General features: G+C 39.2%; 1 protein-coding gene across 1 annotated transcript; it reads left to right on the forward strand.

Annotated features, from left to right (window-relative positions):
- The first annotated feature begins 837 nt into the window (after nt 1–837).
- On the forward strand, nt 838–6,424 carry LOC141642737 (disease resistance RPP13-like protein 4). The gene is made up of 2 exons (XM_074451655.1): nt 838–1,078; nt 3,670–6,424. The coding sequence occupies exons 1-2, from the start codon at nt 988–990 to the stop codon at nt 6,216–6,218; spliced, it is 2,640 nt and encodes an 879-aa protein (XP_074307756.1). The 5' UTR covers nt 838–987; the 3' UTR covers nt 6,219–6,424.
- The last annotated feature ends 11,954 nt before the right edge of the window (nt 6,425–18,378 follow it).

Genomic DNA, 18,378 nt, shown 5'->3' on the forward strand with positions numbered 1-18,378 from the left:
TGAGAAGGGTTTTGGTGTGGGAAATATGAAGTGATAGGGTTATGAAAGCGACATCTCACCAAATATTTTCCCGTATAAAACTCACTCGGCCGGCACTCGGTCGAGTGGAAGCCCACTCGATCGAGTGGAGGCTTCACTCGGTCGAGTGGATACTCGACCGAGTAACCGAGTTTCCAGGCCTTCCAACATATTGCAATGGAGTACTCGGTCTTCCACTCGGTCGAGTGGAGCTGCACTCGACCGAGTGGGTTCTTTATTTGGTCTAGTTATTGCTTAAATAAATACGAGGTATTACAATTACTATAGCTCTTAGCTATATTATTTTTGGGGTATTCTCTCGTGTACCCCTGAACTTTTTCGGTTTCTATGGTGTACCCCTCGTTTTTCACAAAACAATTTTGACCGACAATAATTCTCTGTTACGAGTTCAGAAAATGATATTTTTTTTTTTCAAACCAATTATCTCGTCAAGGCCTTCAATTTGAAAAAAAAATTCACCGCTTTTTGAACATGTAGCCGGTAGGTATGGTTGGTCAAACATTTTTTAACGAATAAACTTTGACCGACCATAATTCCCGACTACGAGTTGAAACGTCGGTGATTTTTTTTAAAACGGAAGACCTTTTAAAGACGGTCAATTTGAAAAAAAAAGTTTATCGTATTCTAAACTTGTAGCCAAGAGTTATTGACGGTTAAAGTTTTTTTGCATGAAAAGAGGAGTATATCGTAGAAAATGAAAAAATTGAGGGGTACACGAGAGAATATCCCAGTATTTTTTCTTCTATTATAATAATAAAATATACCTAGTTTAAGTGTTAAAACCGAGAATTCCGTAGCAGGGATATATAAAGTAGAAAAATTGAAGCATGAGTTGGTCAAAGGTTTGAAGCAGAAATAGACTTGGAATGTTGAAAGAGCGTTAAGAATGAGTATGAAATGGTCTAAGAAGTCGACATCAAACCCTCCAATCATGAATCATCCGTCAACATGATCAAGTATACATATATGACTTATGTTATTAGTAATAATACAGACTTTGTGATCAACTCATCACCTCACCTCACCTCACCTCACCTCTGTAAGCATTTTAATCTCTTCTCTACTCCATTATTGTCTTAATCATTTTATTACGGAGTACATCACAATTCTTACTCTTTTGTCTTCATATCTCATGGTTTTGCTCTTTTTAATTCATTACATCTTCCCAATTTGTATGTATGTATGTATGTATGTACTCTTGTTTATCTCGTATGTATATGTGATTTTGAATACTTATGTTGTTTCATTTGTTGAATTAGTCTCCTTCAACCTTGGGATTTGATATTAGTCCCCGTTTGACAAAAATCAAGGAATATAATTATGAGTTACAAGGGTGAAGGAGGGGGTTTCTAATCCTGTGACTTATCTTATCTTATCTGTTCTACGGAGTACTATTTATAATTATCAGAAATAGGACCATTAATTTGGAATGAAATTTAAGGAAAAAGTGTGGAATGGAAAGAGTAGCCCTTTTTTGGTAAATGAGTTGGAAACATTTGTCCTGTCTCACTGCGTCTTGCTTCAGACGGGCTTTTTTGGGGGTCTTTTACCAAAATAATCATTTTGTCAAAATTAATTCCCAAACTAACCATATTGTAAAACTATTTGCAAAAATGACAATATCCAATTTCAAAGTAAAATAAATAAACATCTTCCTTCCCTGCAACCTATTGTTTCCCAGCCTCCATTTCTCATATCCATCTTCTGTATATTAAGCATAGTTACATCTCTACCTATACGACGAATACGATTATTCTACTACCAGTAGAGAGTACGTAGCTTAGTTATTAATAGAATAGAATAAATTAACTTGGCTATGTGCGATATAGTTAACTTAAGTTTTGGATTTCTTTTTCATTTAGTGGTGTGTACTGTGTAGTATAATAGAAAAGAAAAATATCAGCAAAAATTTGGGTGTAATTCTAGATTTGTGTTGTGCAAAAGTATATAGACTGGAACATTGGAGAAGTAGAAAATTACGTACATGTAAAATGATTGGAAAGGCGCATATACCAACAGCAATATACTCATTCCCGATCGACATCCCTCTTTCGGGAATTAGGATCGCGGAAGTTTTAAACTTTTAGCCTATAAGTGAAGTTGGTAAATTTTGTGACAACAAAAGTTGTCAAACATACCGTCTTCTGACGGTATTGTTGATTGGCGATTATAAGTTAACTACCTTGCTGCCAAAAAAAAAAAAAAAAAAAGTTAACTAGCTAGTATCTTGTAGTCGATACGAGTGGGCAGCGATTTTAGTTATTGTCATGTGTAGTGGACTAATGGCTCATGAAAGTGTCCTACGAAATGTTGAGGTTGTTGAGCGTGGACTTGTGGAGGTAGGGATAAACGAAAGACATAATTTGTAATAATGGTTAGTTTTGAAAATAATTTTATAAAATGGCTAATTTGGTAAATAGTTTGACAAAAGACCCCTTTTTTGGTCTGAAATAATAAGACGGGATTTTGTAACCATTTTACTGTTAAATGTGACCACTATTGAAAAACCAGTTATCATAAGCTGTAACACTGTCTATACCATTACAACAACAACAACAACATCAGAGCCTTAATCCCAAAATGATTTGGGGTCGGCTGACATGAATCATCCTTTCGAACCGTCCATGGGTGAACGCACGCCTCAAAATGCGAATAAAAAAAGGGAAAATGAAAAACAAAAAGGAAGAATGAAAATGTAATGGAAAGTCAAGGTAAACTTAGGGGTTTTAAAATCGAATTCTGGATTTCTTTTATAAAAACTTAAAATTTAAATCGAGAGAAAAGATTAAAACGATTTTTAAAAAACGAAATAGAATTAATGATTCGGAATGAACCAAGTAAAATCTATAAGAAAGTGGTTGGTAAAAAAAATGTAATAAAGGAGAAAAGAATAAATAATTTAATTTTTTTAAATTAAATAAAAAAAACACTAAATATGTCAAAAGAAACATCAAATACTAAACATCCACCTGTATCCTTTCCCTCCACTGCCTATACCATTGTGGTTACATTTAACTATAAAATGGTCACATATTCCGTCTGAAAAATAAGACGAAAAGTGTCCGTCTGAAACAAGAATTTGTGGTCATGTCTATGTTACGGAGTACTATTTATTTTGCATATAATGTAAAGCCTATTTGGGATTTTCTTTATTTTTTCCAATTTTTAGTGTTGTCTTTACTTTTTCACTCCAAAGTGTGTACTAGATGAGGATGGCAATCGGTGGTTCCAATTATTGGGTACGCGTTCACTGACTACAATTAGAGTTCATTGAACTTGTAGTTGCTCATGAATTGCTTCATACGAAACCATGAGTGCTAGGTAGACATTCTTGGTTTCTAGCCTCCTCAGTCCATGTGACTTCCCGTGAATTGCATCAGTTTTCATAAACGAACTGTAAATGTGTCGTGTAGGCACATTCTACGGCATAGGGCATCTTGATTTGTAATTATGCTCATATTTACGTTGTCATGATAATCTACTTGTCTGATGCTCATCTAAAGTTGTGATAGAGAGCACTAGGGGTAATCGACTTAATCATCTACGTTGCACAATGTTGCTTTTGTTATTGCTTTTGTTTCACAATGTTGCTACATTTTATTCAGCTCTTGGTGTTTGATTGTGTCACAGGTAGAATTATGGTGGATGCAGTGGTCACAGTCTTTTTGGAGAAACTCCTCAACGCCCTTGAAAATGAGGGGCGTATTCTATTTGGTTATGGGGATCACTTTCAAAAACTACGTAGTGAACTTCAGTATATGAGAAGTTTTCTAAAGGATGCGGAGAGGCTTAAACGAAAAAATGAGACCCTAAGATGTGCCTTGGCTGATTTAAGGGAACTGGTTTATGAAGCTGAAGACATACTAGCCGATTGCGAGCTCCTGTCAAATAGGACTAATTTAGGAAACGGTTACTTTCTAACCAAAGTCCGAGCCAAATACCATATGACAAAGCGACTGGGGCAAATCAATGAGAGGATAACGGGCATTAAAGAAAAGATCACATCGTATGTTGGGCCCCAACTCATTTCCGAGTCACGGGATGGTAGTTCGCATGAAGAAGGGCAGTCCAGATGGAGTTCTCCAGTTTATGATCATACCCAGGTGGTGGGGCTAGAAGGTGACACTATAAAGCTCAAAGAGTGGTTATTCCAAGCAGATGACGGCTTACTATCCATTGGAATTGTTGGTATGGGTGGGTTGGGGAAGACTACACTCGCTCAAACTGTGTTTAATGATAAAGAAATGGAGCACCATTTTGAGAAGAGGATCTGGGTCTCGGTGTCACAGACGTTCACTGAAGAACAGATTCTCAGGAGCATTTTAAGAAACCTTGGAGATGCCAATATTGGGGATGATCTTGGCGATTTACTAAAGAGGATAAACCATCACCTCTTAGGTAAGAGATTTCTGATTGTTATGGACGATGTTTGGTGTGAGGACACTTCATGGTGGCTAAAAATATATGAAGGGTTGCCCAAAGGTAGTGGAAGTTGTGTCATTGTCACGACTAGAAATGAGGGTGTTGCTAGGAAGATGAGAGTCCAGGAAGCAAGGATTCACCGTCCTAAAGTTCTTTGCGAGAGTGATAGCTGGTTGCTTTTCTGCAATGTTGCATTTGCTAATAATAATGGAAATTGTACGTCAGAAGATCTTGAGAGTATAGGGAAGGAACTTGTCTCCAAGTGTAGGGGTCTCCCTCTTGCTATTAAGGCAGTTGGCGGAATGATGTTATGTAAGAGACCATATTATCATGAATGGAAAAGAATTGCAGATCATTTTCGAGATGAATTAGCTGACAACGATAGTTCTGTAATGGCTTCCTTACAATTAAGCTATGATGAGCTTCCTTCTTACTTGAAGTCGTGTTTTCTCTCTCTTTCGATATATCCTGAGGATTGTGAAATAAGCAAAGACCAGTTAACCCGTTGGTGGGTTGGAGAGGGGTTCGTACCTGTGAGAAATGGTAGGCTATCAACTGAAGCTGGTGAAAATTGCTTTTCTGGATTGACAAATAGATGTTTGGTTGAAGTGGTGGAATGGGATTACAATGGAAAGATAGCGACGTGTAAAGTCCATGACATGGTTCGAGACCTGGTAATCAAGATTGCTAATGATGACACTTTTGCGGGATTAAGCACTGCTGATTGTCGTCACTTTGGCATCAACACTAACATTGGTCAAAACCAGCATATCACAGTTAGCCAAAAGTTAAGGGCTTTGATATCAACTGTCAAAAGCGGTGAAGTGAACAAAATTGATACAAATACAGGAAATAAGTTGTGTGATTTTCGCTACTTGCGTGTTTTGGACATGTCTAAATCAGTCTTTAAAATGTCTATTGGAGCCTTACTTGACAAGGTTGGTTGTTTAAAGCACTTGACATGCTTGAACTTAAGCAACACCCATCCACTAACTCAACTTCCTCAGTCACTCGAGAAACTCCATCGCCTTCAGATTTTGGATTTGAGTTACTGCCAGAGCCTGAAATCTCTTCCTCCATTTCTCATGAATTTCAACAACATAGTCGTGTTAGATGTTAGTCACTGTGGGTCCCTTGAATGTCTCCCGAGAAACCTTGAGTCCCTCACAAAGCTTCAAGTCTTATTAGGTTTCAAGCCTGCTAGATCGGGTAAAGTCGGTTCTAGCCTATCTGACTTGAGAAAGTTAAGTCAACTACGGACACTGGAATTGCAACTGACTCGAGCAGATGAAATCAGTGATGGTGAGACTGATGCATTGACTGGACTGAAAGAACTGCAGAGCTTAACTATAAACTGTTTTAACAGCTTTGAGAAAGAGCTGGTCAACAAACTCGAGAAACTCCATCCACCAAACAACCTCCATGAGTTGTCTCTGAAATTCTACCCAGGGAAAACCAGCCCGAAATGGCTTAACCCGGCTTCTCTGCCTATGCTGAGTTACCTATCTATAACAGGGGGAAACCTGGCGAGTTTCGAAGAGACGTTCTGGGCATGTGGTAACTTTTCATGGAAAATTGAAGGTTTGAAGTTGGATTCATTATCGCATTTGCGTATGGATTGGGAGACAACCAAGGGAGTGATGCCGGCCTTGAGGATTGTCCATGCTCATTGGTGTCCTCAACTGAAGTTTTTCCCAATAGAAGGAGTTGGCTTTAGAGGAGGAGCTTGGAAGCAAGAACACAAGATTGCGTTATGATTGAAATTTTAAAATATTACCAAGTGCTGCACTCGAGACTGCAATATTTGAATATACTACTCCTATATATATTGTGTTTGAATTTATACTGTACCTATTTGATTGTTTAAATGATTGTGTGAACGTTTTTCTTGGATGTACCAAAAAGGTTTACAAAAATATGTGCCAAGTATATAATGGAAATAATAGTTTTTTTGTTTCGCCTATTCAGTGGCATTTTATTTTTTCAACAACGGAGTTTATTGTATGTCGGGTTATATTATTGTCGTATTGGGCCTAGCCGCCTAGGTTAAGTAACCTAGGACGTCGTATGTATTCCTATAAATACGTTTATATGATTAATGAGAAAGTCAAGTGGTTCAGAGAGAAAAACCCCAAAAGGGGTATCAATGCATTAAGTGAGAATCGAGAGTAACAAAACGTTCAATCGCATTATCCGCCCGATACTTTCTACCTACTTGCCACGGCCTGATATGGGCAAGCTCATGGGCAACCCGATTAGCATTCCTACCAAACCGGCCTCTGCCACGCTAGTCCCCACAACACTACACCATCCTCATCCCTACACACCACTCCCAAACCGGTACCCACTCCCTCCTTCGTTCCGGCATCTACATTTATTTTAACCCAACCATTTTCCGGCCTTCTCCATCCCTTTGCAGCATCTCCGCTCCTAATTCTTTGAAACCGGTACCCACTAGATCCCACACTTAGCATCTCCGCTCCTAATTCTTTCACCCGCCGCACCACATCGAGAACTTTATTTCGACACTCCCAAATCGCCCAACAGCCTAGCATAAAATCTATTCTATCAGAAACTCAAGTCGTTCTATTTTATCTTGAGTCGTAATCTTAACAAGTTGTCACTCAATTCTACTGATTTTGAAAGCCCATAGAGGACTATTTTTTTTTTGGTCTTATTGAGAATATAAATGAATGAATTTTTTTTTTTTTTGGATATTTTACAGTGTACCCCTGAGTTTTTCGGTTTTCTATGTTGTGCCCCTCCTTTTTTTAATTCTACATTATACCCCTAAACTTCTTCCTTATTTCTCCATCATAACCTCGTTTAACTCTTCGTTAACTTTATCACTATCAAACGACCGTACTTTCACCTTTATTCCGACTATTAATGTTGTATCTCCATTTTATATGAGAAACAGATAACCTTTAATAAGCACCAACTACTATAAAAAAAACATCTGTTATGATTCATGACATGATAATGGAGATTTTTTGAACTTTTAATTAGTTTCATATACTATTTCTTTGGTTAATAAGTAATTCGGCGAACTAATAAGTAAATGAGTAGGTTATTGAGTAACTGGAATGATAAATAGACGATTTAATAGGTCATTTAAGAAACTAAGTTGGCAATGACAATAAATAAGGTCATGTTATAGACTAATGTATAGAGTTTAGGGGTATACCATGGAATATAAAAAAAAGGAGGGGTACAACGTAGAAATCCGAAAACCACAAGGGTACACGGTAGAATATCCCTTTTTTTTCTGAGTGGAATATAAATGACTTTGATATCTTCTCTTGCCCACCATTTTTTTTCTAACTACTTTATGTCGGTAACTACTTTAAGTGTGGCCACGGGAATTTCATTTTTGGTGGGCAGGCCTGAAATTATCAAAGACGGTTCACTTGGCTTTGGATTTCTATTGGTTGCTTAAATTCAAGCACTGGTGGGCCTCTACTAAATTTTGGGGAATTAATTACTCTCTCTCCACATTTGCTGATATTTTCTTTTTAATTTCCGTCTTTAGATATAGTTGTTATTTATTCCGTGTAAATATTCTACCGACTAAAAAAATCTACATTCCAAAATCTATTTACAAAACAAAATTACAATAAATTTCTATGATAGCTTGACAAAAGATTAGAAATTACAAGTTATGTCGAGCATGTTTGGCCTCGATTCTCAAAAATGAGTTTTTGTTTTTCAAGCTTAATTTTTCAAAAGTGTTTTTCAAAAGCAGAAACAACAAATAGTTGCTTCTATTTCTATGGGCAAAAATATAGATTTTTAGCTTTTAAGAATTTTTGTTTAACTTTTAGAAAACTATGTGTTTGGCCAAAAAGTGTTTTTGAGTCCAAAAACACTTTTACAAACTAGGACAAACACACACGTCGACCCCTACCAAAATTTCACGAATTAATTCTCTCGGAAATAGAGAAATTCAGATATTGGTGTTAATCGGTCTAAATAACGTCTAATGATTCTGGCTGCTAATACAAAAATGATATTTAAAATCTAAACTCGAAAAAATAAATAAAATTACATTATTACGAAATAAAATATTACAAATTACATAAATAAAATCTAAAAATCATAAATTAAATTAGAGACAGATAAATACAAATTACAATTCGTTAGATTCATCAAATATTGGACGACATTTGCTTCCATTTTGTTTTGCTTTACATCAAGATGAGAAAAATAAAATACAATAATGTAAAAAATAAAATAAAATAAAAAACCAAATAATTAAAACAAAAATGAAAAAATATAAAAGATCTCTCAGATTGGTATCATACCACTCATCATCGAGATTTAATGAAAACTGGGTAACAATAACTGAATGTCGCCATACCACTTTTTGTGGGGTGGCATTTTAGTTAGCTGCCAATAGTAATCATACCTACCTTAAGGCTAAAAACCCGAGTTCATTCACCCTCATTCATCATCGATACGAACCTTTATAAAATCTCAGAACGTCCACAACTGTCACACAATAAGAATCGGAATATTAATATTATTAGTGTAGTTCATTGAAAATACATGCACAATAATGATATTAATGGATAACATTAATTATTAAGTAAATTAAGTAATTAAATTAAAATTACAGATTATCAAATAACTTCTCACACATCATACCACATTACCACTACTACATCCACAATCCATAATCTGCCATTATCAATTAACTCCCCCACACTACCCAAAACCCATATTTAACTCCCTCCATATAATCATCAAACCTTTCCAACCACTTATTTCCAAACAAACAACACATTAACAAAATACATTCAACAATGGAACAACCTACCCAAAAAACGATTGCTGAAATTCAAGAAGGAGATTTCAATGTATACATAAAAGGAAGGGTGATAAGGAAATGGAAGAAAGACGATTGGAACAATCAAGGAAAGGGGTATTTTCATAATGTTGAATTTTTATTGGTTGATTAAGAGAAAAATGTTATTCAAGGATTAATCACAAAATCACTTATTAAGAAATACAATGGAAGAATTCAGGAAGGGAAGACATACAAAATTGGAAAATTCCAAACAATTCGTAACCACGGATTCAACCTTGCAACAACACACAAGTGTCGGATCAGATTTGGTACACTGACAACCATTGATGAAATAGAGTGTGGCTCAATTCCAAAGCATGGTTTTAAGTTTGTCTGTTTTGAAGATATCATTAGTAACAAAGTAGAAGAAAGGCAACTAATAGATATCATCATTAGCACCTTAATTTTTTAAATGTTGTTTAATCTCATATTGAATGCTTACCACAATAAATTTAATATTTTATGTACAATTTACTAAATAAATTTTATATTATTATAGATGTCATAGGAGGAGTAGAGGACTACAAAGTTGTCTTTGTACATAACAACTCCAAAAGAATGTCACTAGACTTGGATAACCAAAAGTAAGACTAATATTATTTTCGATTCTCAACATAATTCAAAGTTGATTTCAAAAAAATGTCACATTACTTATCAAAACAATTCTTATCAAATTGCAGCGATACTCAATTATCATTTTGGATATGGGGGTCATACAATAAAGACCGTGAACATATAGCAACAAATCTTCGCTACAAGTCGGAGAAACCAGTTATTGTTTTACAATGCGTGAAAAGCGTAGTCACAAAAGGTAACGTCTACGATACATGAAACACCCCCATATACCAAGGAGTCTTAACAAGACCTTCCCTAGCATATAAGGGCGCTACCATCTCGGTTGCCCGAGAATAGTAATCATCAAAAGTCGATAAAAGAACAATTATAGTTTATCACAAGATTAACAAAACTACTGATATAAAAGATACAACTCAAAACCACTATGTGAACTACTTCTGTCGTGACTCGTGAAGGACTCATCCCGCCAAGACTCCAGCTACCATCCAAGACATCACCTGCTAAGACTGACTGCTCAACATAAGGGATCACGGCAGACACGACATAAACAACAAGAAGACAAACCACATAAGGTAAGTAACTAAGGAAAGATACATCAACAACAGCCAACACACTACAGACACAACCAAACTCACACACAAGCCACAACTGCTCCATCCAATCACCGTCACCGACTGTCCACTGTACCAGCCCTGCCGGCTGCCAGTGGGGGACCGCAGCCGTACCCACCAAATCCCCGCTCATCTTACAGAGCGATAAACCCAAGTTTCCTTAATGTGCACATCCCCTCCTGTGGCGGGTTCCACAGAGGACGAACAAAGGGCATGAAGCCACTCCCGCAAGTGACTCCACTCAGCCAAGGACGCGCCCTGAATATCACAAACACCCAATCACAATCAATGTATTACGACAACATCAATAGACACAATAGCACATCACCAACCAACTATCACAATCCGACAACCATACTGATATAACAACAACCAAACCACACCACAAGACACTCTAGACAACCAACAGTACTGAGTAGGCGAACCTACCTATAGCCAACCGCAGCGATTCCACGTTAAATCACATGACATCGACCAAGTAAGCAATACACTTATACAAACAGTACAATAATCCATCACAACCACTACAACCCTAACTGAAAACGACAATGACAATGATGAAGACGATGACATACCTACGCATAGATATCCGGCGTCAAGACCGCTACCCGACTCAAGCAACTTATACTCAAGGCATAAGAATCCTCAAAGGCTCCAAAGGAAGGATTATGGTGAAGGGAATGAGGAAAGGCGACATCTAGGTTTGGAGGAAGGAGGCGGAAATGATTTGCGATTCTAACAAAACACGATATTGAATCCCCGCTGTAAAGACGCTACTCAATCGAGTAACTAACTTACTCGATCGAGTGACCTCTACTCGATCGAGTACTCAAGCTACTCGATCGAGCAGCCTCGACTAGATCGAGTACCACTCACCCAAAGCTTACCACTTCACCAGCCAACGCTCGTAAGGCTTCCCAAAGAATAAGACATATCACTAAAGTCGGTCAACGTCAGTCAACGGGTCCCTAAAAGGACGGGTAGTACAATATATGCCCATTTCATTAAAATATACACTATTTTCCAGATTTTCCAGATTACTTCAATTTAAATTCACACTAAATATTTGCTTATTTCTTTCGAATTATAGGAGGACATATACGTCTATTAATTGTAGACGATTGTAGACACCTCGTTTCTGCACCTCTCGCAAACCACCCGGTGATGATTGGGCCGCATGTTTGATTCGCGGAACGATTTGTGACAATTCGTAAGATTATCGTCAAGTGATTGCTCAAATATTAATGTCAACCTCTTAGTTGTCATCTACGTCCTGATACGGTCGTTTTGGCAGTAATTAGAGTGCATTCGGAGTCCGGGTCAAAAACCGTCTCCATTTTCTGATAGCTGTTAAATCCCGAGTCAGAATGTTCTGGAATGTTCCGGATAATTCTATTCCATATTTCTCAAATTTTATCTTTTGGCAAATAATATCCCGTAATATTTACATAAGATATTAAAGATAATCTAATCAATTCCGTCCTACCATAACTTAAACACGGAAATCTTTCTTAAACAGGAGGAAACCTCCTGGGAATAGACGCAGCAGGTGCTGCGCCTCTTCCAAGAGACGCAGTGACTGTTGCGCCTCTTCCCAGGCCCTTCTTTGCATGATTTACGTATCTTTTTTATATCTTTCCGAGATTCACTTCCAAAGAGTCTCCGAAACCCTAAACCTCCGTGTGATTAGTATAAATAGGAGCTTTCGTTCCTCATATTTCTCACGCGAGTGTCCGCCCTTCTCTTCTCCCTTTGCATTCTAGACTTCGTTCTTACTAATTGGCGCCTACGTGCTTGAACCTTCGACCACGTAAGCTCGGATCCTTCCGGGTACCAGCCTCTCCGTTGCATGACCGACCAATTTGACCACTACACTCAATCAATCTAATTAATCAACTTGTTAAATCGTTTTCCTCTCACGAGGGCATTCTTTCCTTGCATTCGCGTCGAGCATTCACTAATCGATCTTCTTAGTTCATCTCGTTCCGTCAACATGTAAGTCTGAGGGTGTAATAATTCCTCTTTATCTATTGTTATTTATTTTATCGTATCATCGTTGTAAGGTTTACGTCGAAAGTACCTCATTAAAACCGATTTCTAAAGCCGTCTTTAAAACCTTTTTTGCGGATTTCCAGTAGACAGACGTCGAGAAAAGACGCAGCAACTGCTGCGCCTCTTCGAAGGAGCGCAGCACCTGCTGCGCCTCTTCGTGAGGCTGCCGCAGTTCCTGCTTCTTTTCTTCTTCCTCCGTCCTCTGAAATTCGTATCAAAAATATTTCTTTTGTTTTGTTCGTCTGTTAATTCGTTCGTATAATTATTCATCATTAATAATTCATATGTATATTATTCATTCATCATTCACATGTTTAGTTCATTATCATTCCGACTTAAATCCCTTATAACCAATATTCGCGGGTTTTCGTCATTAATATTCAATTCGAGTTTTAGAAGTTCAATTTCATCATATTGAGTTTCTGGAATTTACCTTTGATATACTTTCACCTGTTTAGTCATATATTTGTCACATTCATCATGTTTAGTAATTGATTAGTTTAGTTAGTTTGTTTTATTAATTATTCATTAACATCGGCCCTTCACATAATCAATCCGTTTATTTCCGTCTCATCCACGTTTTGCCGTTTTTATGACCTCAATCATATGTAAATAATCTGCTAATCACTTTCATCCGAGTCAATTGTCGTAATTAGTCCATAAAATTAACAATTCACATTAACGGTTTGCAGTTCCGGCTTCACAGCCAGAACTCACCCTTGGAACAGACGCAAAGAATCGCCGCGCTTTCTCTTCCAAAGGGCGCAGTGCCTGCTGCGCCTGTTCCAGGATGAGTTCTGTCTCTGAACTCCTTTTCTGCCTTGACGTAGTTTATTTAGTTTACGTATTAATTCACTAATATTCGTATTATCACCTTCTGATCTGTCGTGCTTTATTCTTTTATTTCTTTTTTTCTCAAATAATCCGTTTTAAAGGTATTTTCGACATAAATCGCCTTATCCTTTGTAATTGATGTAATTTCCATTGTTGTAATTTTCTTTTATTGTATTTCTTTTATTGCTTGTATGCTTTCACATGTCAATCAACATTAAATCCTACTTCGACCCAATTGATTGCTAATTACGTGTCAACCGACTTAGCTTAATTCTCACATGTTAGGATTAATTTAATGGATGTTGCATTGCATGCATATAGCCGACAATATATCAAGTACGAATAACTTCCCTAATCATTAGTAGAGGCCGCTATCGAGGCGGGCGGGATTAGGTGTTCGATCAAAAGAGCTTCCTAATACGTACCCTCGCCCCTTACTCCAGATCTCCGTGAGCACCCGTGTTCATTGGCATCCACGAGAGTCATTCTAGACATAGAATGCTAAGGGTAACGATTGCTTAGTGTTCATGTCACTACTTTGTGTCTTGACATGACATGAGGTATTCGAACGGTTCCAATTTCCCATAAAAATTGGTGGCGACTCCATACAAAATGCAAACGCTTGTCCCTCGTTTCTCAACCAAGCGCCCCCGTGGGCGACCCGCTGTCCACAGTTTGGCGACTCCGCTGGGGAAATACACTTACGTGTAGCTAGGGTGAAACTTGAACAAGGTTAGGGAATAAGTTTGTACAAGACAATTGTCGGTTTTCATAACTCAGTCCTCCTAGACCGTTTAATTCGGCCTTCCTAGGCCCAACCCAACCCATTCGACCAATCGTCCCGTCTAAACGGTCCTAATTCTTATTTGGGCCTAAGGATGGATAGCGATTGACGTCATCCATACCATGATGCTTACTCTTGTTTGTATCAAGGGCCTTCACTACTTGAGGAAATGGACTAGGAATCGGCCTTACTCTTGTTTGGCACGAGCCTCTCCACAGACTTCGGGTTTGATGGTTCGATATGGCAACCCACCCTTTAAACCAAAACCCTTCTAAATGCACTCAGCATCCCGTTATAATGCTTGTATAAATATGTAAACCTTACGTGATCACCATTCCAAAACAAATCATGACGAATTTTCAAAATTCAAAACCCAATTTCAATCAAGAATTTCGAAAAAGGGGCCTTTAATTAGCACAAAATCCGGTCAAAACTCTGTCCGTTTGTCGTGCCAAAATTCGGGCCATAAGCCCATTTCAAACCTCACCTCGAGTCCACTCCTACAACTACACTACAGTTGGCTAGGACACACATTTTCAAAGACCTTGTCTTTCTTCAAAACTCACTCAACACAAGTGGCACACACCCACTTCACGAGTCAAAACTTTTCCTCTTTTAGCAAGTGTGATAGAATGGTCGATCGTGTTTTGATTCGTCGTCGATCTCTTATCCAGTTTCCAAGATGCCTGGGTCAAGTGATGAAACAAACCACCAACAAATTCAAGAAAATAGTGATCGAATCCTAGCCGCGATAGCCCAAATGCAAATCACTCAAGAACAAACCTATGACCGCCTCGAACTTATCGAAGGCCGCATCTTTGATGTAGAGGGAAAGTTGCCTCCCGTTAAAGAAGTACTACAATTTTCTGATGACGAGTCTAAAGATGAGAATCCTCTCCAAGGGACAACTGCAGCTGAGAAAAGACTCCAATACCTAGAGGAGCAATTGATGTACCTTAAGGGGGATGACATTTACAGGGAGAACAATCGTAAGTATGAAGCCGTCAATTCCAAATTGCCCACTAACTTTAGCATGACGGATATCCCTAAGTTTAAAGGACATGAGAATCCTTTGAACCACATCCGCGCCTTCAAGGACTACATGTCTATCAAAGGCATCAAACCCGAGATGTTCTTAAGGATCTTTCCTTCATCTCTTGACACCATCCCAAAGCAATGGTTCTACACTTTAGATCACAAAAAGGTCGCTACTTGGGAGGACGCCGCCATCGAATTCTCGAAACAATACGCGGATAATGCCGAGATACAAGTCAACATGCGCACTCTAGAGGTTCTTACCCAAATTGACAAGGAAGGATTCACCGACTTCCTAAGTAGGTGGAGGAAAACTAGTACCCAACTAGTTGAACGCCCAGATGAGGCTACTCTTGTAGAAAAGTTCGTGGACAATCTCAAGCCCATATATGCCAACCATTTGAGATATCAAAACATCAAGACCTTCAAGGACTTAACTGTACTAGGGACACGAATCGAAGACGACATCCGCAAAGGGCTCCTGTCCAAAACGGTAGGTCGAGGATACCAGGGGTCCACAAGTCGTTCATACGGCTCTACTAGCAAGACCGACGAAGTTAACCTTCTCGAGCCGTCCAAGAAAACTAGCCCACCAAGGAAGTTCACAAACCTTGGAGATACATACTCTAACGCTCTAAAAAGACTAATGAAGCAAGGTAAACTCCAACCCATTGGGCCTACTCCCGAACCTGAAAGGAAGTCCAAATTCTGGGATGAAAATTCCTCTTTGTGAATACCATAGGGGCAAGGGGCACGATACAGAAAAATGCTACAAGTTGAAACACGTGCTTCAGGATATGATTGAAGACGGTCGACTTCCAATCCCACCAGGAGGTAAACCCAACAACACTCAGAATCCTCTTGGAGTTCTAGTGATTACAAGTGACGAATCTACCTTAGATTGCTCACATCTCATTTCTCCCACCGAAAATGAAATTCATGCAATTGAGAAAGAAAGACTCTACTCTACCATCTCCCCTACCATTTCTGACTTCATCGCATGGGCAAGGAGTGTAGACAGACAAGTGTGGGAACTAGAAAATATGGTAACAAACTTACGTGATCCTAAGGCAACGCCTAAAGAACGCGTACCATTGACCTTCTCTCAAAACGCCACCATGCAAGAAGTAGTCGCCGTGGTCGACAAGCTAGTCAATCAAATCATACAACTAGAAAGTGACATCATGAGGATGAAGGAACTAGCTGCAATCAATGGGGTTTGGGCCGATGACGACGAGGACGAGTATCTCATCGAAAACTCCTTAGTCAAAGAAATAGTCCAAAATGGCGAAGACCAAGATGTGGATCACCTAACTCGCTCGGGTCGTCCGTACCAAAGCACCACTCAAAACGGTCCAACCAATGTCATCACACCGAATGACAACGAAGACGACCCCACCGATCATTTGCTCAAGCAATTACAGAAAACCAAGGCTGATATTTCAGTCTGGCAACTAGTGGCAAGCTCATTCCCGCATCGCCAAGCTTTACTGCAAGCTTTGGCCAAACTGAATGTAGCGCATAACTCTACTCCCGAAGATGTAGTCAACTTGGTCTTCCAAGAATCACCGAGGTTAAGTAATCCTATTACTTTCTCAGATGAAGACTTGCCACCTTTTGGCGCTAGTCACAACCTTGCTCTATACATCACCGTCATTTGTCTAAAGAGGAATGTGCCAATGACTTTGGTAGATGATGGCTCTGCGGTCAACGTCATACCCCTCAAAACGGCATACAAATTGGGCATGAAAGAGTCGGAATGGACTCCCACCAATCAAGGTGTACGTGCATACGACGGTACGCGACGAAAGGTGGTTGGACTTGCTAGCCTAACCATAGCCACGGGACCAATCGAGCGAAAAGTCAACTTCCAAATAGTGGACATCGAAGCTTCATTCAACATACTTACGGGAAGGCCTTGGATTCATGCTTCCAAAGCGAAGAACATCCACCCTTCACCAAAAGATCAAGATCCCACTCAATGGCAAAGTTGTGACGATCACTTCGTCGCCTATCAAGGCAATAATTGAGAAGCAATCAAACAATCAAGTCCTTACGGATCCCATATACGAACTTGGGGGCTTCCAAAGTGTAAATGTCATAGAAAGTGAGTTGGCACCCTTATACTATAATCCCTACTCTAACTTGGTGGTCAACCACATACTCAAAAATCAGGGATACTTCCCTGGAATGCCTTTGAACCCGATTCGGAAGAACACCTTCGCGCCATACAAGAAAGGCAACTCATCGAGAATACCACTTGGACTAGGGTATAAACCCACAAACAAGAAGTTCTCGAAATGCTCGCTCAAGTCCAAAATCGCAAGTATGTAGGAGTCCAAATGAGGCCATATCTCCCCACCTTAAATGGATACTTCGTTCAAGAAGGAAGTTCAGAACTCTTTCACGGGTTTCCCGAACCTTGGCATTACCTTGAGAGGAAGTTAGCCGGAATCGAGATCTTTCACGATTGCTACTTCATTCCTCCCGAAACGGTTCCTACCGTCAAAACCCGTCAAACACCTTGCTTTGACGAACAAGCCGTTAGCCTATTATTTGGAGAGGACCGATTCATTAGGGCCGCGCAGGATGAGATCATGATACTCCAGGACGATCGCTTCAACCCCACCGCGTTGATCACAGAAATCGACACAAAACAGCAGAAAGGATGGAGGAAATCCATCAAATGGACCAACAATCAAGGAAGACTCTTCAAGCTCACTACTGGAGAAGGAGAGATGTTTAAAGGAGAACCAGAAGATGACGAGTTCGAGTCGGAGTCGGAGTCAGAGTCGGAGTCTAGAGAAGTCATTAGAAAGTCTACTCCTGTCGTCATCCCCACTCCCTTCGTTTCTCCTAGCTTAGCATCGAGTAGTCACGTAGTTCGGAAATGCCCCACCATCGTTTTCCTTTACCGCCACCGACCATGGGATCGGTTGGCTTCTTTGTTTCAACTTTACTCAAATCTTAATATGAATAAATCGGGTTACGCTTACTCTTTGCGTTATCTTGAGTGCAATTCTTTTATGATGATACGAGGATGACCAAGACCCAGACTTGACCGAAATACCTCCCTACGTAGCCAAAGAAATATTACAGGAAAGGGAAGGGGGACCATGAATGAGGACACCGAACCCATCAATGTAGGAACTGAACTAGAACCCAAAGAACTTAGG

This window comes from Silene latifolia, chromosome 2 (genome assembly GCF_048544455.1).
Source record: "Silene latifolia isolate original U9 population chromosome 2, ASM4854445v1, whole genome shotgun sequence".
NCBI lineage: Eukaryota > Viridiplantae > Streptophyta > Magnoliopsida > Caryophyllales > Caryophyllaceae > Silene > Silene latifolia.

Bases quoted from the DNA above. Each gene is read 5' to 3' on its own strand.
- LOC141642737 (XM_074451655.1), top strand. From the start codon at position 988: ATGATCAAGTATACATATATGACTTATGTTATTAGTAATAATACAGAC. The intron at 1,079-3,669 runs GTAAGCATTTTA...ATTGTGTCACAG, and splicing joins CCTCACCTCACCTCACCTCT to GTAGAATTATGGTGGATGCA.